The 21,204-nt window shown below is 45.9% G+C and overlaps 1 protein-coding gene across 7 annotated transcripts in view; it reads left to right on the top strand.

Moving 5' to 3' along the window:
• The window catches only part of SLC24A4 (solute carrier family 24 member 4), a 166,065-nt gene that overhangs the window by 126,689 nt on the left and 18,172 nt on the right, over nucleotides 1–21,204 (top strand). For all 7 annotated transcript variants that reach the window (XM_073241944.1, XM_073241943.1, XM_073241942.1 and 4 more), the window contains one exon: nucleotides 767–971. In XM_073241944.1, the coding sequence (XP_073098045.1) occupies nucleotides 767–971 (205 nt within the window). The remainder of the gene's footprint in view (nucleotides 1–766; nucleotides 972–21,204) is intronic.

The following is a 21,204-nucleotide window of genomic DNA, read 5'->3' as shown; positions in this document are numbered from 1 at the left end:
AAATTCTTCAAAATAAAAAGGGGAGGCAACCCAAATGCCTATCAACAAGCAAGGGATACATTGTGGAGTATTCCAGCAATGGAATGCTATACAGCCATGAAAAATAAGCTGCTAAGTCATACAGCAACATGGATGAATCTCATGGACATTAGGTTGTGTGAAACTAGATATAAAAGAATACATACTATTTGAATCCTTTTATATGAAGTTCAAATTCAAGAAAAACTAGCTGATGTTTTAAAAGTCAAAATAGTGGTTCCCTTGGTCACCTGGAGAGGGAGGCACATAGACTAGGGAAGTATCTGAGAGAATCTTCTGAGGGACTGGAAAAATTCTACATCCTGGTGTGAAACATCATTGAGCTGTGTGATTATAAGTGTACTTTTCGTACAATATGTCTAAGAAAAAAGTGTTTTTTAAAAATGACGAATGGCCTTTCCTGTGACTGTCTTCAAGCAGCTTATAAATGTCCACTGGGAGAGTTGGCATGTTCACTGTCATCAGTGTCCTGGGCTGGGGAGTCAGTCTGGCACTCAAAAGGGTGGCCCAGGCCTCTGACCAGACCCCAGAGGCAACCTGGTATGGGTCCAAATGGAAATGCACAACTCAGCTGGCATCCAAGGTCCTTAGTCCATTTCTCAGGCAACCTGATCTCCTGGGGGTGGTGTTTTAGAAACCTTTAAGGGCTGTGTGTGTATAAGGAATAAAGCCACAGTGTAATACTTTGTAACATACTGTGGTATCTGTCTTGATCCCGTCCACACAGCGGCAGAGACTGATCAACTCGGCAAATGGCGTGAGCAGCAAGCCACTTCAAAATGGAAAGCATGAAAACATCGAGAATGGGAATGTTCCTGTGGAAAACCTCGAAGACCCTCGGCGGGAGCAGGAACAGCAGCCCCCTCCTCTGCCACCGCCCCCAGAACCAGAGCTGCCTGAGGCTGGCTTTCTGTCCCCCTTCTCCATGCCCGGTAAGTTCTGGGGCTGTGGGGCCCTTGGGCTAAGCCCAGGAATTCAGGATGGGGTCCTGGACCCCTGAGGCAGCGTCAAGGGTCAACATTAGGTCACTGGAATGCTTAGGAGGCACTTGATAAACACAGCTTTGGTACTAACCCATAGATTAAGGCTGTAACTGTGCACAGCATGCCGAGTGTGGCGGAGCCCGTGTGTCAGACAGCAGGTCCTCTGGAGACATGGGAAGTGTCTGGAATCCCTAGTGACTACACTGAAATGCCCAGGGCAACTGGTCTATGTTTGCAGTATGAAAAAGTGACCACCACCCTAGTTTTATGGACCTGCTCAGATTCTCCAGCCCCTCCAATATGGGCAGGCTGTTTTGCCCATCCATTCCTTATTTGCTGGGACAGGATGCCCTAAAGCCACTAATGATCCTTTGATAGTTGTATCTTATACATTTGACAACATCTCCTACCCATAAATAAGTCAGATCAGGCCACAACTCTGACCCAAGCCCCTAGAATCCCCCACCTCACTGGAGTCAGACCTCGCAGGCCCAGTGTCATCTGACTGCTGGCTCCTTGCTGTCCTCCCTTCTCTCTTTCCTGCCCTCTGCTCCAGCCATGCTGGCCTCCGCACTGTCCTTCCTAGAGCACATCAGATATGTTACTGCCTCAGGACCTTGGCACTGCCCTTTACTAGAGTGCACTTTCCCCTGTTGTCCATATGGCTTGCTCCTTTACCTTCAGGTCTCTGCTTAAGTGTCACTTCCTTGGTGTGGCCTTCCCTGGTCGCTCTATTTGAAATATATATATTATCTGTGTGTCTCCCTGCCCCCTCCCTGCCGCCGCCCCACTGTCAGTGCCTAACACACAGCAGGTGCTTAGCAAATTATCTGTCCAAAGAATGAATTCAGGAGTTGCCTTGAGAGAGGATCCCCAGACACACCCAATCTGCCTTTGTCTTGAACCAAACCTTCTGTGAGGGTCCCTGAGTCCTAGATGGGAATGAAGACCAACACTTCAGCTCAATTCCAAAATTTTCAAGTTTACAACTTGGTGTTTTTCTCAAAAGAATTCTGTGTTTAACATCAGGCTCACAGAGCATCTGATCTGGGAGATGGCTTTGCAGGGAGAGAGGCTGCCCTGCCCCTGCTCCTCACAGTATGGGAGCACTCTAGACCCCAGGGAGATGTGGGCCTGCCCAGACTGGGATTCTCTGCCACCAGGCTTCTTCGTGAAAATAGGGGCTCCATTTGGGATTGAGGGCTTCCTCAGAGTTACTGGACTGGAGTCTCAAGGGCATGCTGATCTCAGATACCCAGGGACTCTTCCCAAAACTCAGTACCTGGTCCCAAAACCCAGATAGTCCCCAAACTGGAGTGGGGCCTGGCAATTGGTGTTTTCAAACCTTCTCTGCGTGATTCCTGGAACCTGGCTTGTTTAGGAATTGCCGCTTCTGGTCAGCACCTCCCAGCCTTCTCTTCCATTGAGGGCAGACCCAGAAAGTGCAATTAGGCCCTTACTGAGGTCACAGAGGGGCCCAGCCTGAGGTTCAGGCCTCCTCCAACACCCCTCCGCCACCCAGAAAGCTGAGGGAGATCTGTGACTTGGCCCACCTCTCAACACCCCTGGGCACATTAGCACACCTGCTGGAACACTCCATGGGGGACAAAGGTCATGCACAGCCCACCTAAGTGGTGGGCTAAAGGTCACACTGTACTCAGGTGGGGCTTGCCCTGGGGCCGGGGCTGGGACCCCGGGAGGAGGAGGAGTGGTAGTCCTCTCAAGACCCCAGGAGCCTATATCTGATTCCCTGTTTGGACACACTGGGACAGGAGATTCCTGCCCAGCAGGACCCTGGGAGGGCAGTGCATCTGCCCAGGGCGGAGCCTGCTCCACGGCTGCTGCTCCAGGACTGGGCCCTGCGCCACCCAGTGCTCTTCTGAGTTCATAGAGGTCCACACAGCTTGAGTCCAGAGCCCTGGTGCCCACGCAGCCCCAAGCCACCACATCAGCAGCCCAGGCCTTCCCCTGAGTCCACACGGGGCCGAGGGCAGGGGCTCGGAGCTGCCATCACCAAAGTGGCTTCAGTTCCTCAGGGCCTGGAGACCTGGCGCAAGGTGGGTGGAGCGTGGTCGTGGGGAGGGAGTTGCAGCCATGATCCGTGTGAATTTCCTCCAGTGGGACTGAAAAGCAGTTGCCTGCGGGGAGTTCTGTTCTCCAGCCCCAGGACGTGGCTGGCTGGGTCCTGGCTTTACAGATATGGGGCCACAGCCACCATCTTCCACTGCCCACTGCATCTGAATCCTCGTCCTGGTGCTGCCTATTGCCCACAGCTCTGCAGGAAACCAGGGAAGGGATATGCCTTTCTTGGCCACTGTTATTCTTTAAAGCAAGGCAGCCAACTAAGGACTACTCATCCCTCCATCCTCCATTTCCTCAAAACCTTGAGTTTGGCAGGATTGGGCTGGGTGGACCCTGTCTGTTGTCCCTGTACTGGGATCTGGGGCTTCTCAGAGAAGTGACTGTGTGAGATCAGATTTAGCTCTGAGTGGGTTACCTCCTCGGTTGATGACTTTGAATGCTGCTGTTTTGCAAAGGCCGGTACCAGATAGTGGCCAGTTTCTCAGCACCTGAGTCCTTCTGCTGGGAGAGTCCTCTGCCCTTCCTGGTGGGCCAGGACCTATTTCATCCACCTCGTCTTCAAGCCAGAGGCTCCAGGACTTTCCCCCGGTGCACCCATAACCCAGCTGGGTTGTGAGGTTCTGCTGGGTGCTTGCCTCTCCTTGCCCTCAGGAATAGGCTGGGACTTCCTGCGACCCTGCAGAAAGCTCTTTGTGTCCCTGCGGATGTGTTCCCGGGTGTTGCCCTTGGAAACCACAATTTACTTCCTCTCCTTCCTCCTTTTCACCCTGACGTGTAGAGCTGGGGGTGGAAACGGAATCATGCAACTGCTGCCCATTAGGTGTGTCCAGCGGCCAAGGAAAACCAAAGCCAGCCTGGGCAGAGGTTTTCAGGATCTTAGCATCAGTGGAGGCAAGCCCCAGGCCCTTGCGCTACCTACCCACTCGCCTCACCTTTTCAGTTCACCTCTGGTTGACCTGGGCTGGAGGTTGGCCCTGAGGGTGCCGTAGGGGTGGGTGGAGTGAGCCTTCTCCTAAGCTGGGCCCAGGGAGGAGTCACAGGGTGAGGGAAGGGGTGACCAGTGGGGGTGGGAAGAGAAGCAAGCTGTCCCTCCAGTCAGCTCAGCACGAGCATAGGTGCAGGTGTCAAAGGATGAATCCAGGCCAGCCGGCATGCAGCTCTTCTGTGCTGTCAGGGCAGGCTGGGAGGTAAGCTCTGGAATCTAGAAGTCCTGCGTTTGAACTCACCAGCACCACGACCCTGGGGGTGCATTTCACCTCCCTAAATCTCTGTTCCTCATCCACAAAATAGGGACAATGGTGCTTACCTCCCAGGGTTACTCCATGTAGTAAAGGAGTCGCCATTTCTGTGCACTGATCAACCCATAGTAGGTATGTTCAGTAAGTGTTCATTCAGACCATGTGCTTTAAGCACATGGCTTCTGTTGTACCCAGCTTTTCATATCCTCCCATTTGGACTACAAGCAGTGCTCTAGAAAGGTCCCAGGTGCCAGATCCCTGGGGGCCTGGAGCCATGGTCATCCTGGGCCTTGGGAAGAGGGAATCAGTAACTACTGAGTACCTACTGTGTGTTGGCACTAGGCTTCAGGTTTTGCAGGAAAAAAAAATGACTCTCTTTAGTGAATATCTGTGTAGTAGACCATTCCGGGCTTTGAGGATCCAGGTGGGGAGACGACAGCCGCCAGGGTTCCTGCCCTCTGGGAGCTCCCAGGCTTGCAGGGAACATCCAGGCAGATGCTACATGATGCACTTCATGCTCCTTCTCCTTCCCTTACCACGTGGCTGATAGGTGGAGATGCCAGCCTGCAGCCCCCAGGCTGTGCCCATCCATGGGAGGGGCTGCTGGGCTTGCGGGCCAGAGCTCTGATTCTCAGCTGCAGCCTGGCTCTAGTGCCCGCTGGTCTGCTGCTGAGTTTATGTGGACACCAAATGCCACCAGGCTCTTCCCACTCTGGGCCTAGAAGCTGGTAAGTAACTAGGCCTCCCAGGCTGGCAGCTGGCTGGGGGAAGAGGCAGGAGGAGAGGAGCTCTTTCTCCCTTGAAACCATGCTCTGCAGCCTGGGCGCTGCTCTGAAACGGTTGGCTGGTGAACCTGAGCCCCAGCCTGGTAGGGTGCAGCTGTTTGGGGTTGACTTATATATAGCCTGGAGGTCCTGCCAGCTCAGGGGGCCACACTGTAGACCTCCAGCATGACTTCTCTCTCCTGCCTCTGAATGGGTAAAGAAATCACGTTGTGTGCGCCACACTGACCCTCGTGTCCGCCACTGTTACAGCCACTGACATCTACCGGGGACTTGCGGTATGTCGGGCCCATACTGAGTGAAAAATAGGGCATTTTTACAGGGTTTTATGGGGCTTCCATGTGTCACATGTTGTTCTAACGGCTTTGCATCTATTCTCTAGTTTAGTTCTCACAGCACATGAGGTGACACCAATTACCTCCGCATTGCAGAAAAGGAAAGGGAAGCACAGAGAGGTTAAGTGACTTGTCTGCGGTCATCCAGCTACTTAGTGGAAGGCAGGGTTTCCCATCTAGGCAGCCCACGCCAACCACCAGTGGTGCTGTGTACTGCATTTAATCCTCACAGCTGCCTTTTGGGGGTGGGGGCGTCATGCCCATTTTGCAGAGAGGGAAACTGAGGAGGCTTGGAGAGGCTATGTGACTTCCCTAGTCACACAGCCCTATGGAGAACCCCTCCTTCACCCTGCGCCTCCCAGGCTGTGACAGCATCATGGGCTGATCCAGTAGGGAACAGGGTCCTCAGCCATGAGCCCCAGGGCTGTCACGTATTGGGTGAATGGCCTTAGATATGTATGTGCCCTGGCCCTACAGTGCTAATCAGCTTGTTCCAGTGGGGAAACTGGGATGAATGTGCTTTTCACAAAAGCCCAGGCCCTTGGACATTCTTGAACAATAACAGGAGGTAAAACCTGTTGGGCACCTGCCATGGACCAGACAGTCCTTTACACATATGGAGTCCTCACAACAATCCTAGAGGGTGGGTACTATTATCCCATTTCCCACGTGAACAAACTGAGGCATGGAGAGGTTTAGTTGCCCAAGGTTGCCCAGGAGGAAGGGGCAGGGCCAGGATTTGCACACCGACATCTGACCCCAGGTGTGGTACGGGACAACGCTGCAGGCCAACCAGAGGATTGCCAGGTGACTTGTGTCTGTGCTGAGAAAACCTTTGCATTGCATTGAATTAAAGGCCTCTGGGGACAGAACACGCTCTCATCAGGCCTTGGATGGCACAGCTAGACCTTTCCTTTGTTACAATAAAATCTGAAGATTTTAGGAAGCTCTTAGGAACTATTCTCCCCATGCTACCCCCGTCCTTCCTCAGCTCTACATAGCACTTGAGACAATAGTCCTGGTTGGGAGGGGAGAGGTTTGTTTATACTTTTGAAACCTACAAGGGAGAGCACTTCAGAAACACAACCCTAGAAGACTCTGCCGCCTGTTCTCACCTCTTAGCTGCTCAGCACATCTGTGTCCCTGGGGCCCTGGTAAGTACTGGAAGGCGCATTTACCTGTGAAATTCCACACATGGTCCCCATCTGCTCCATCCCCTGCAGAGATGCAGCACTTTACAGCAGAAAGGTTCTTCTGGCCTCTGTCTCAGGAGCCACCAGAGAAACTATACGTTCCGTGGAATGTCTCATAAGTCAAAGTTAAGATTTCAAAGAGGCGTCCTTGTCATTCGCTGTGGAGTACTGAGGCGTCAGTTCACAGCTCAGAACACGCGCTGGCTAAGAGTTTGTATTTTTTAATAGCTTTATTGATAATGCACTTACCATAATATGCACACCTTTATACAACTGAGTGGTTCTTCATATATTCACTAGGTTATTCAACCTTCACCACAGTCAATCTCAGGACATTTATACCACCCTGAAAAGAAAGCCCATACCCAACAGCAGTTATTTCCATCCGTCCTCCCTGTGTCTCCTGGCAGTCACTAGTCTAATTTCTGTCTCTGGATTTATTCTGGACATTTCATATGAATGGAATCACACTGTAGGCAGCCTTTTGTGACGGACTTCTTTTACTCTGGAAATGCCTCAAAGGTTCATCCACATTGTGGCATCTATCAGTGTTTTGTTCCTTTTTATGGCTGAAGAATATTCCATTGTACGGGTAGACCACAAATATCCATTCCTCAGTTGACAGATATTCAGGTTATGTCCACTTGCTGGCTATGAGTAGTTTACATAAACTGCTAATGGAGAATAGTGGAGAAAGGGGCTCAGTATTTTATCTAAATGATTTCCTCTAAGTTGTCTGGTTAGTGACAAATGGTCTATGAATACTTGGATTAGAAGGGACCTTGGGAATTTTAGATCAGCCTTTTTATATCCCAAAGCATGAAACTGAGGCCCAGAGAGGGACAGGGGCTCTCCCAAGAACAGAACCAGGCATCCGGGCCACCAGCCCTGGAACCCGCTCCATGACGCTCCCACAGCAGGCCGGTGCAGCGTACCCCAGGAGGCAGGACGTGAAGGGGCCGGGCCTGTCATGCGCTGGGCTTCTGCTAACGTTCTGAAGACTCTTCAGGTGCCAGCAACAAAAGTGCACAAGAGCTCCCTTTAGCTAACAGGGGTGTGTTACAGATCACTGCTTCTGATGCCCACTCGGCTGGCATCTGGACACACACACCCTGGTGCAGTAAAACCTGGCATCCCCAGGGCCAGCTTGACAGTGGTGCACCTCAAAGAGGAGAAAGGCAGCCCGGCCCCTCCTCAATTCTGCTTTTCAAATTAGGGAACCTAATTGAATCCAGAACTTTAGCTGCAAGGGATTATGGGAGATGCTTCTGCTGACAAACCAGAAGGAAGTTGGAATGGGAGCTGCTGAGGGCCAGCTCGGCTTTACCTCCACAGGAGGTGTAGTGTAGCCTGGAGAAAAGCAATAAAACCAGTCCTAACTGATGGCCTAGACCAGATCTGGTAAGGGATGTGTGGCCCTCAGTCTCGTAGGGACGCAGAGGAGGGGCAGAGCCCCAACCTGTGGCTTCAGAGAGACATCCCTCATCCACCACCTGCACTGACCCCAGCCCTGTGCTCAGCACCTTATATTCGTGCTTAGAGTCTGTACAACAGCCCTGCTGGGTGGCTGGTGTGGTCCCCACTTCCCAAGTGAGGAAACCGGAACTCAGGAAGCTGCACACAGGTGAGTGGGCACCCAGGCTGGCCTGATAACCAGATCTGCCTGGCTCCAAAGTGCTGTCCTCTGGCTGGTGTTGACTTCTGCTAAGAGGGCCGCCTGCTGATCTGGAAGGTCTGCTCACTCTGGGGTACAACAGGCAGCAAGAAGGGAAGGAGGCAGGCGGCTGGCTGTGTGGTGTGCAAACACCAGGGACCTAATGGCCCTGCCCTGCGTTGCACACTTGCCAAATGCTTAAGGCAGGTGGGCCTGGCCGGCAGGGTGGAGGACTCACAAGTGTTGCTTGTCACCATTGGGATTTCTGAGACCGTGGCCTCTCTCTGATGCTCCCAAGGGCCTCCATATTCTAGGCCAGGCCTTCAGGGGCAGGGCAGTGAGCTCCATCCTCTATGCGTTCCTTGAGGTATGTGAGGCAGAGGGCCACAGATGAGGACAGGGAGGCTCAGAGGGCTGAGGGTCCACTGCGGCCACACATTCAAGAGGGACAGATGACAGAACAACTCTTTGCCAGAAGCCTTGAGGTGCCTGCGGCGGGCACACAGCAGGCCGTGACTCGGAGCCATTTTCAGAAGAGGCGCACTAAGGCGACAGCCCAGGTGTCCTTCCAGCTTGGGGGGCCTGCTCGCATCCAGGTGCAGAGCTGGCCACGGAGCCTCGGGCACGGGCTCTGGGCATATCTGCAGAGCTGGGACAGGGGTCCCAGGATCTCCCGCTGAGGGAACTCTGGGCCTGGCTCCTCTGTTGGCTGGGAGATCCTGGTCTGCAGGTCTGATCTGTACCTCCTTCCCCATGAGATGTCTGCTGTGTAGAGAAGGATGAGCAGGGTCCCGTGTTACCTGACATGAGGGGGAGACCAAGCCAAGGCCCCCTCCTGGGAAGGCCTTTCACACCCCCCATGAACTGTGCAAGTCTGTGCTGGGCTGCTGGACATATCTTCCTGGGCCTTTGATCCCTGTGCACCCCTGACAGCCCTTGTGTCAGCTCTCAGCAGGGCCTGCCTCTGACCTTCCTGAAGGCTAATGTTATTCCCCCTCTTTCATTCTCCCCCTTTCTCCCAAACCTCAGCATGGCAGCTCAGTTTGATTGCACTCCTAACTTCATCAGCTTCCCATGGGGCATCTCCTCACCACTCTGGTTCCATCAAGATCAAAACCCACTATACAGAAATCAGGATGGTGGTGGTGTTAATGGTGTTGGGCTCCTGGGTCTGTCTGTTCTGAACTGTGTGACCTTTGGCAAGTTGCCTTACCTCTCTGAGCCAGTTCTAGTCTCTCTAAACCACCCAGCCCAGTGCTTGACAGTAGTAGGTATTGATTCAGTGGATGTTAATGTAGTTAATATCAACAATAGCTGAAGTGTAGTGTTTACTGTGCACCAGGCATTGTTCTAAATGTATCACATGCACTGGCTCATTTTCAGCCTTACGGTAGCACTGTGAGGTAGGAGCCGTTCTTGTCTCCATTTTATAGACGAGAAAGCTGAGATACAGAGAAGTGAATACTTTCCCACATTCACACAGGTAGTATGGGTCAGAGCTGGGATTTGAACCTGGCAATCTAGCTAGTATTAACCATGAAGCTTCTGTGCCCCTAAGAAAGCAATCAATGTAATGGTAAGTCTAAATTAAAGGATATAACAAAAATGTGTTAAAAAATGACAAAATTATTGATTCTAAAGTTCATTTACCCCAAGGAAAAAAAATTTCCACAGTTCCCCTTCTCAAGAGGACTTCCCTGTTTAGATCTCAGCCATGAGCTGAAAGTATCAGACTCTTACCTGGTAGTCAACACCTCTGCCAGCTGGGTGGCAGCAAAAGGATTCCATGGGCCTTGAAATCCTGGGACTCAGAGGGCAGGCAAGCAGATAGCACAGAGGACCCAGAGTTTAACCTCCTAAAAGACCTGAGTTCAAGTCCTGTCACTTCCCCTCATTTTAAGATGTTGAAGCCACAGAATTTCACCAAACCTCAGTTTGCATGCCTGTGAAATAGGGAGACAGAACAGAGAGAGTGTGAAAATCACCTCCAAGATGTGATGCGCAACACAAATATTGGCTAATAGATGTTGAGCATTAATCCAGCCTTGGCACAATGTTCCATATTCCCTTGCCTTTGTCTCTGGCATCCTTTTGTCTTCCACAAAGTCCATCTCCGAGGCCACTGTCTAGGGAAGCAGGGTCTGTTTGTGGCTCTGCCACTAATTTTCTGTGAGATTTGGGGCAGTCCATTAACTTCCATGAGACTTAATTTTCCTATTTATAAAATGGAGTTAACCAAATAGGATTTGTCCCAGAAATGCAAGGTTGGTTCAACATGTGTAAAACAATGTAACACACCACATTATTAGGATAAAGGACAGAAACCACATTGAATTCTTAAAAGCATTAGACATACTCCAAACATCCTTTCTTGATGAAAAAAAAAAAAAACAAAACGCAAAAACTAGCACTAGAAGCAAACTTCTTTAACCTGGTAGAGGATGTCTACAAAACCACCCACAGCTAATACCAGACTTAAGGCCGAAAGACTGAAAACTTTCCTCGAAGATCAGGAACAGGACAAAAATGTCACTCTCACCACTTCTGTTCATTGTGCTGGAGATTCTAGCCAAGGCCAATGGGCAAGAAAAAAAGTGATCCGAAAAGTTGGAAAGGAAATGTAAACTGACTGTGTTAATAGATAACATGATCTTATATATAAAAAATCCTAGTGCTTCTGCAGGGTAAAAAAAATAGAATTAATAAGCTTGCAGGATAGAAGATAAAGATACTAAATTCAATTGTGTTTCTACTCATTAACAAAAACCTAACAATGGAAACAATTCCATTTACCATAGCATTAAACCGAATGAAATGCTTAATAATTTAACAAAGGTAGTATGATTCGCACACTGTAAACTATGAAGTATTGTTGAAAGAAATTGAAGAGCTAAGTAAAAGTAAGTGGAAAGATACCTCATGGGTAGGACAAATTCTAATTTTTAAATGACAAAAGTCCTCAAATTGATCTACAGATTCCACGCAATATCTATCAAAATCCTAGCTACCTTCTTGGCAGAAAGTGCTGAGCTGATCCTAAAATTCATATGGGAATGCAGGGGACCTAGACTAGCCAAAAAGAATCTTGTAGAAGTACAAAATTGAAAGACTCATGATTCCTAATTTTAAAGCTCACTACAAAGATACAGTAATCAAGACTATTACTGGCACCAGACTAGATGTATAGATCAGTGGAATAGAATTGAGAGTCTTGAAATACATCCATACATTTAAGATCAATTGATTTTTGACAATGTTGCCAAGACAAAATGGGGGAAAGAATAGTCCTTTCAACAGACGATGGTAGAAAAACTGGATAGCCACGTTTTTTTAAATGAAGTTGGACCCCTAATTCATATCATATACACAAATGGATCTAAATGTAATATGAAAAATATGAACCTAAAAATATGAAATTCTTAGCAAACATAGTATACATTCTCATGACCTTGGATTAGACTATGGCTTCTTAAATATAACAAAAGCGTAAGTAACCAAAGAAAGCATAAATTGCACTTCGTCAAAATTCAAAATGTTCATGATTTATAGGACATTGAAGAAAGTGAAGACAACTCGTGGAATGGGACCAAACATTTGTAAATCATGTTTCTGATAAGGATCTACTATCCAGAATGAATGCAGAACTCTTAACACCCAACATTTTTTAAAAACCATTTTTTTTAAATAGGCAAAGGATTTGAATAGTCTCCAAAGAAAGCATATAAATAGCCAATAAGTCCCTGAGGACTTGCTCAACCTCATTAGTTGACAGGGAAATGCAAATCAGAACTCACAAGGAGATATCACTGCACTCACTAGAATGGCTATAATCAGGAGACAACTGTGTGTTGGCAAGGATGCAGATATACTGGCACCCTTGGATGCTGCTGTTGGAAATGTACAGCCTCTTGGAGAATGGTCCATTCCTCAGAGAGGTAAACAGAGAGTAACTGTGTGATGCAATTCCGCCCCTATTTTTATATGCCCAAGATAAATGAAAACATAGGTTCACGCAAAAACTAGCACATGGATGTTCACAGTATAGCCAAGAAGTAGAAACAATAAACAGATAAAAGATGGTATATCCACATGATGGAACATTATTCACCCATAAAAAAGAATGAAATTCTGATGTGGATGAACTTTAAAAACATACACTAAGTGAAAGAGGCCAGACACCCAAAGGCCACATGTTATTCCACCTATATGGAATGTCCGAAACAGGTAAATCTGTAGAGACAGGCGTATTAGTGGCTGCCAGAGCTTGAGAGAGGAATGTGAATGGGGAATGACTGCTAATGAGTGCAGAGTTTCTTTCAGGGGTGATGAAAATCTCAAGGAATTAAGGAGTGCTGATGGTCACACAGCTTTCTAATATACTAAAAGCCATCCAATTGTACACTTAAATAGGTGAATTTTATATTTTAATAATCAGTTTTTAAATAGCGTTAATTGAGAGTGGTGGTTCTCAAAGTGGGGTCCCAGGACAAGCAGCAATATCATTATGGAGGAACTTGCTGGAGGGGAAATGCTTGGACCCTGCTGCAGACCCGCTGGGGGCAGGGGGCGCTCTAACAAGCTCTCCTGGGGATTCTGGTTCATCCTCATTTGAGAACCACTGGTCTAGAACTACACTGTCTAGACCATGTAAGCACTCCTAGCTTCAGGGTCCGTGAATGTCCGCTTTATACCGTCCTGTGACACACTGCCCCACATACCACAAGTTAACCACTCCCTTAACTGGAGTGTCTAGTTAACTGTCCTAATTAATTTGCTTGAAGTTTTTCATCAGCTTCTGCATCTTTTCTTAATCTTTTCCTCCAGTATGATTAGCCATCTGTTCAAGTTCATTTTAAAGCTTTTTTCACATAATTATAATTTTCTACTTCAAAAGAGAAATCTGAGAACTCTGTGAAAGCAATGGCAGCCCTTCTCCTGCGCATCATTAGGAGTCCTTGACGGTGAACTTGAAGGGATGGCAGTGGTAGGGGAGACATCCCTCAGTATAGACACTGTCCCATCACCTCTGTAGCCCCCCAAATTCTATCATTTCTCCTATGCATTAGTACAGACTTAATGTTAGAGAAACCCAGTTCAGGCTGGTTTAAGTCACAGAGCCCATAGTGGCAGGTTTACTGGGAGAATCTACTTTCACGCAGAGCCGGACTTTGGGCTCAGATGGTTACAAGAGACCATCCACCTCTCAGTACTGCTTGCCCCCCGGGCTTGCTGCATCCTCGGGCAGTTTGCAAAGATAGCCACCAGTCATCTAGGCTTGCATCCCTTCAGGTTAACCCAGTACGCGGGTGGTGCCTCTGAGTTAAAGATTGCATGTAACAGAGAATTCAAGTGACAGAGCCTTCACCTTAAGTGACTCATCATATAAGGAGTCCCAAAATTAGGGAGCCTTACAGCTCCATCATATCAATGCCCCATTTCTCTTCCTCCATCCTTAGCAGGTGACTGACTTCTCCAAGGCTGCCATTTGGTTCCTGCAGCTCCAGTGTATCCACGGTCGAGACAAGAACAAGGAGGACGGACAAAGGGCAGGAGACACGTGTCACTGAGCTTGTCTCAGGAAGTCCCCTTCTTGGAAGTCCCACCATGTAGACTTCCACTTATATCTCCTTGTCCAGAGATGTCCATGGCCACTCCTACTTGCAAGGAAGCCTAACAAATTAAGATTTTTAGGTGAAAATCTATCCCAAGCAAAATAGGGTTATGTTAATAAGAAGAAAGGGGCAGTGGATATTAGAGGCAGTGATTCCCTGCAAAATCCCCAGGGTCTATTGCACTGAAACCAGAATTGCTCTGCTAGCCAGTCTTAGAGATGTAAACTATTGATCCTGGAGCACACCTTTCAGATGTAAACCAACCAATCCTGACCCCAGTGCTGTGAACCACCTCCGTCTGGCTCTCTCAGTCCGGGAGGCAGTGGTCCTCTGCCCTGATCACCCCCAGGGCCAAGTCCCAGGTAACTAGGGACAGAACCTCTACCCCGACCCTGCTAAAATGATTCAAACTAGCTAATCCTAACCCTGCCTGCCCTCTCCCATGGAAACCACAGTAAGGCCCTGCCCATGCTTTTCCCTTGATCTTTCTGCTTCCTGACCAACCCTGGTGCTTCCCCATAAGGCCCCAGCATGGCATGGTAGCTTCCTGTTTCTAGGGATCTGTGAGTATAAAAACTTTGCTTCATGACAGTCATTTCTGTGCCTGTGTGCCTCATCACTAAAACAAATGCTGGGTACATTTTTATGCATAGTGGATGTGAGTTTGACAAGATGATGGGTATTTGAGCGTGGTCTTAGAACTTGAGGGCATGAAAGCAGTCTTCAGAATCTTGATAGGGCTCAGGAATCTGTTAAACCCTGAGTTGGTGTGGATGTTCAGCTAGATTTTAGAATGACTGCTTGAGTCACATCCTTCTGTTTTTGTGGATAAGGAGGATGAGGCCCAGCTTGGTGGCCATGTGTGTTCAGGAGACCACATCCTGCGGCAGGGGGCTGCATGGTGGGCACAGAATGTAAACAAGGACTGAGATGCTCTTGGCCAGAGGGGAGCAGGATGAAAAGCCCCTCCCTGCAGCCAGGCTGTTTCTGTCTTCATAACCCTATTGCTTATGACCCTTTGGTTACAAGTAACAAAAACGAGAGAGAGTGTGCTTCAACAGGAAAAGGAATTTTTGAGAAAGGTACAGAGATGTTCCTGCAGCCGGTGCAGGAGGGTCTCAGGAGCCAGCGGGCCCCTCTCGCCAGCCTCTGATTAATCTCAGACCTGCTTCCTCTGCCTCTCCTCACGCCACAAGTCCAGCCACATGCTGAAATTGGTTCCAACTTCAACACTCCGGGGAACAGACTATGGTAGACTCAGGTTGATTGGAACCATCCCTGGGCCAGTCACACGGGCAGGGGCACAGGTGTGGCCTGGAGAAAATATCCCCCAGAAGATTGCCGCCAAAGGTGTCCCAGGATCCTTGCCGAACCGGGATCCTTACCGAACCAGAACTCCCGCACCCAGACAGCAGCCGGCTGGCTGCGCCTCCTCTCCTCAGGCAGGCATCATTTGGCTTCAGTGGTTCTATTCCAGTAATGTGTTCTGTTCTCTTGATAGAAGTTCAGGATATATCTAATTTCATCAACATGATATGTAAAAATCCTCCTGGGAACAGGCTTTCAAATGGGGATTCTCACATCTATTGTGTGTGAATTTGTTTTTATTAGTTTTCACTTCAGATGGTCTTTCTCTGATCTTGTCCCAATTCTCATTAATTTCATATGTATTGAGCTCTGCCCTGGGGGTCAGGTGCTGGTCTGGGGATCTGCTGAGCACACATCCATGAAAGGATCCAGCAGTTTCCCAAGATGCGAGCCAGGGGCTTGCATTCTAGCTTCAGATCCCAGACAAAGGACTGTATCTTCCAAGCCAGTAGCAAGAGCCGTGGTCTGGCCCCTCCATAGAATATCTGAAATGGGGTTAGTTTTAACAGCCTTCATAGATGGGCCATTTACTGAGGTGCTTCTCTGGGCCATGCATTGACAAATACTATCATGTTTCCAAGCCCCCAATATACTGTCATCACCCCCATTTTAAGGGAAGGAAATGAGGCTCAGTGGGACTGCTTGCCCACTGACCACAGCTCATGAGTTACCCAGATGAATCTGAACCCAGGTCAGATGCCAGAGCTTTGCCCCACTGCCTCTCTCGACTTTTGATTATTGCACTTCAGCAGTTAGAGAACAAAAGAGTGAGTGAGTGTTAGAGCCTGTGGTGCAGGCTGTTAGAAAAATAGGACAATGTGTCACCTTCTGTTAACCGTATGGTCCAGACAGGTGCAGAACACACCAGGAGCTGTCAACCAGCTGTGTTTGCACCCTGTTCTGGAAGGAGGGAGATGGTGGATACAGGCAGTGAGGCCATAGGTCAGCTTGGGTAGAGTTCCAATAACTCATAAATATGCTTAAAACTCAAACTAGTTACAGAAGCAGGAGGTCACCATGGACTGGGTTAATGAAGAAGGCTTTCAGAAGGCTCAGAGCAATGGGGAGACTGAAGGGATGTGGAAGATTGGTGGGGGCGGGGCAGGCAGCGTGAGCACCGTGGAAGTTTTCCACACTCTGACCATGAACCTACAGTAATACATATTTTATACACACACGGATATCTATCAAAAGGAAACAGAAGCCTCATGGAATATTTAACTCTTGCCATATACTATGACATTTCCTATTTCTTTTTTAAGAAAATGCCGGTTTCATAATGCACTAATGGATCTCATCCAACAGTTGAAACGCAGCTGTAGAATGGGACTGACAGAACATTGTTTCTTGGGAAACAGTGGAGGGTATGAGGCTTGCCAGCTGGGTGGGGCTACATGTGAAACCCATTCTAGGCAAAAAAACAAACCACCCAGCACAGCTTGGTGTCTGTGAAAATAAAGTGATCCTCCTGCTATGGCATTCGTAGGTCACTCCTGGGCATTTAAGTGTCCAGGGTTCGAATTCCCCAAAGTGAATTATTCCCCTATATATGGAGTTTCAGATCAATTCTGAAGGTGCCCTATGCCTTCCACAAAAGCCTCCATGAGTTGGGATATGGGCTGACAAGAACAGAGCCAGAAATTTTAGACAAACTATATTCTGCCATCTGTGCAAGGATCACAGGGCACAGAAAGGTTTATGTAGAGAAAGATGTGGGAAGTCAGATGTTTTTCTGAAGCATTAAGGATGAATACATGAATGGATTTGCTGATTTTGAGCTGACCATACTCTCTCATTCATTATTATAAACAGACTGGGGTGTTTTTCTTTGGTAAATATGCTTTTAATGATTTAGGAAGATTCAAGCACAGATGTACAGAGCTAAAACAGCTACTGCCAGCCTACTTTACAATTTCTTTTTTATTGAGATATAATTCATATACCATGAAATTCACTCTTTTAATGTACAATTCAGTGGCCTTTAGAATATTCACAAAGTTCTTCAACTATCACCACTACTTAATTCCAGAAAATTTTCGTCACCCCATACACATGAGCAACCACTCCCCACCCTCCCTCCCCCGATCCCCTGGTAACCACTAATCTTTCTGTCTATGGATTTACCTGTTGTAGACATTTCACAAGAGTGGAAATATATAACATGGCCTTTTGTGTCTGGCTTCTTTTGTTTTGCTCAGTGTTTTCTAGATTCACCCATATTGTATCATGTATCAGAACCTTATTCCTTTTTATAGATAGATAATATTTCATTGTATTTACATATTGCATTGTGCTTATCCATTCATCACTTCCTGGATATTTGGATTGTATTGTTCTCACACTGGGGATACTATGAATAACTCTGCTATGAACATCTGAGTACAAGTTTTTGTGTGGGCCTATTGAGGAAGTGCCCAACCAGTTTCCAAGAGGCTGTACCAGTTTACATTCCCACCGGCAATGTATGAGGGTTCCTGCTTCCCCACATTTTGCCAGTACTTGTTATCTGTGTTTGTTGTTACAATCATAACTTGTGGGAACCATGTAGTTTTGATTTCCATTTTCCTAATAACTAGAGATGTTAAATATCTTTTCACATGCTTATTGGTCGTTTGTACATCTTCTTTGGAAAACTGCCTGTTCAAATCCTTTGCCCATTTTTAAAATTGGGATTGTTCCTATTGTTGAGTTATGAGCTCCTCACAACTAGCTAAAGGAACTCTGTATGAGTTCTTCATAAACATGAAGTAACTAGACCTTCATATGATCTGAAAATATTTTCTCCTGTGGATTGTCTTTCACTTCCTTGATAGTGTCCTTTGAAGCAGAAAATTTTAAATTTTTGATAAAGTCTAATTTATTCTTTCATTTTTTTGTATTTTTAGTGTCATTTAAGAAACCATTGCCTAATCCAAAGTCATGAAGAGTTATGCCCATGCTTTCAACTAAAAGTTTTACAGTTTGACCTCCTATATTTAGATCTTCATTCCTTTTTGAGTTAATTTTTGTATATTTTGGTACAAGGTAGGGGTCTAATTTTATTCTTTTGCATGTGGGTATACAGTTGTCCCAGCACCAACCTGACTATTCTTTCCCTATTGAATTGTCTTGACAAATATCAATTCACCTTCACGCTTTGGGTTCATTTCTGAGTTTTAAATTCTATTCCATTGACCTACAGATCCATTCAGTAGCACACACTTTTGGTTACCATGCTTTGTAGAAAATTTTGAAATTGGGGCATGTAAGTCCTCCAACTTTTTTCTTTTTTCAAGATTGATTTGGCTATTCTGGGTCCCTTGCATTTCCATATGAATATTAGAATCAGCTTGTCAATTTCTGCAAATAAGTCAGCTGGGATTTTAATAGGGATTGCACTGAATCTGTAGATCAATTTAGGAGGGTATTTTCACCTTAATATTAAGTCTTCTGATCCATGTACAGGATGTCTCCATTTATTTAGACCTTTAATTTCCTTTGATTGTGTTTGGTAGTTTTCAGCATACAAATCTTTTTTTGTTATGTTTATTCTTAAGGTGGTTTTTTTTCTTTTTAATGCTATTGTAAGTGAGATTTGTTTTCTTAATTTCATTTTGGATTTTTCATGAGTGTATAGAAATACAGATGAATTTTGTATATCGATCTTGTATCTTGCAAATGGCTGATCTTGTTTATTAGTTCTAACGGGGTTTTGTTTGTGTGTGTGTAGATTCCTTTGAATGTTCTCTATATGTGACCATGCCATCTACAAATAGAAATAGTTTTACTTCTTCCCTCCCAATCTCAATGACTTTTATTTGTTTTCTTGCCTGGTGTTCTTGGCTAAAAGCTCCGTATGATGTTGAATAGAAGCAGTAAGAGCTGACATCCCCATCTTGTTCAAAGCTTTCAGTCTTTCACCATTAAGTATGATGTTGACGGTGAGTGTTTGTAGATTCCCTTTATCAGTTTGAGGAAATTCTCATGTATTCCTAATTTGTTGAGTGTTTTATCATGAAAAGGTGTTAGATTTTGGCAAATGCCTTTTTTTTTTGCCTCAATGGACATGATGTGCAGTTTCATATTTTCTTCTATTAAATGGGATATTGCACTGATGGAATCTCACACGCCGAACTAAGCCTGCATTCCTGGAATAAATCCCACTTGGTTGTGGTGAATGATCCTTCTTCTGTGTTGTTGGATTCAGTTTGCCAGATGTTTGTTAAGGATTTTTGCATCATAAGGGATATTGTCCCGTGGTTTTCTTTTCTCCTGATGTCTGGCTTTATTATCAGGGTAATATTGGCTTCCTAGAGTGAATTGGAAAGTGCCTACTTCTCTTTTGGGAGAGTGTGTGAAAGATTTGTGGTAATTCTCCTTTAAATATTTGGTAGAAATCACCATGAAGCCATCTTGTCCTGGCTTTACTTTAAGGGAAGCTTTTTATTACTTTATCAATCTCTTGTTATAAGTCTACTCAGATTTTCTACTTCTTTTTGAGTCAGTTTTGGTAGGTTTGGTCTTTGTTGGATTTTGTGTGTTTCACCTAAGCTAATCTAATTTCTTGGCACACAACTGGTCATAGTACTCCTTAATTTTATTTCTGTGAGGTCTATAGTAATGAGCCTCTTTCATTCTTGATTTTAGAAACTTGAGTTATTTCTCTTTTTTTCTTGGTCATTCTAGCTGAAGGTTTGTCAGTTTCACTGCTTTTTTTTTTTTAAGGAACCAACTTTTAGTTCATTGATTCTATATGTTTTTAATTTTTCTATTTCATTTATTTCTACTTAAATCTTAATTATTTCCTTCCTTCTTTCTCTGGACTTAATTTGCTCTTTTTTTATTTCTTAAGGAGAAAGATTAGGTCGCTGATTTAAGATTTTTCCTCTTTGTTAATACAGTCATTTATAGCTGTAAATGTCTAAGCACTGCTTTTACTTCATCCCATAAACTTTGGCATGTTGTCTTTTCATTTTCATTCATCTCAAAGTATTTTCTAATTTCTCTGTGGTTTCTTCTTTGATCCATTGGTTATTTAGAACTGTGTTAATTTCCATTATTTGTGAATCTTCCAGATACCCTCTGTTACTGATTTCTAATTTCTCTTCATTGGGGATGGTCACAGAACATACTTTGCATGATTAAAGTCCTTTTAAATTTACTAATGCTTGTTTTATAACCTAACATGGTATACCTTGGAGAATGCTCCATGTAAACCTCAGAAGAATGTCAATTTTTCTTGAATGTGTGTATTTAATATTTTTCATCATATCTGGAAAGTTTCTGAATATGAGTTCTCCAGTTATTCTTCGTGCCCCTTTTCCTCTCTCCTCTCTTTCTGGCACTCCCATTATGCATATGTTGGCATAGCTGATGGTGTATTACAGGGCTCTGAGGCACTGTTCATTTTTCTTCATTCTCTCTTCTGTTCCTGAGACAAGATCATCTCAATTGGCCTATAATCAAGGTTGTTGTTTTTCTTCTTCCTGCTCAGATCTATTATTGAACTCCTCTTGTGTATTTTTCATTTTAGTTATTGTACTTCTCAGCCATAAACTTTCTATTGGCTCTTTTAAAAATAATTTTACTTCTTTATTAACATTGTCTGGTGACAAATGGTTCTCATACCTTCCTTCAGTTTTTTAAACATTTCAGAAAGTCTTGTGCATATTTTAAAACAGATGATTTAAGGGCTTTGTCTAGTACTCCAGTATCTGAGATTTCTCAGAAATAGTTCCCATTGACTGCTTTTTTCCCAGGGTACGGGACATACTCTCTTGTTTCTTTGCATGTCTCAAATTTGTTGTTGTTGAGAACTGGGCATTTAAAATAATATAATTTGACAAGTCTAGAAATCAGATTCACTCCTAGTGACTTATCTCAACTAATTCTGCATAAACTATATTCTTTGTTGTGTGTGACCACTGAAAAATCTACTA

The sequence above is a fragment of the Manis javanica genome, chromosome 8, assembly GCF_040802235.1.
Source record: "Manis javanica isolate MJ-LG chromosome 8, MJ_LKY, whole genome shotgun sequence".
Classification (NCBI taxonomy): Eukaryota; Metazoa; Chordata; class Mammalia; order Pholidota; family Manidae; genus Manis; species Manis javanica.
The sequence above is the reverse complement of the archived record's forward strand: the minus strand, read 5'-3'. Positions and strand labels throughout refer to the sequence as shown.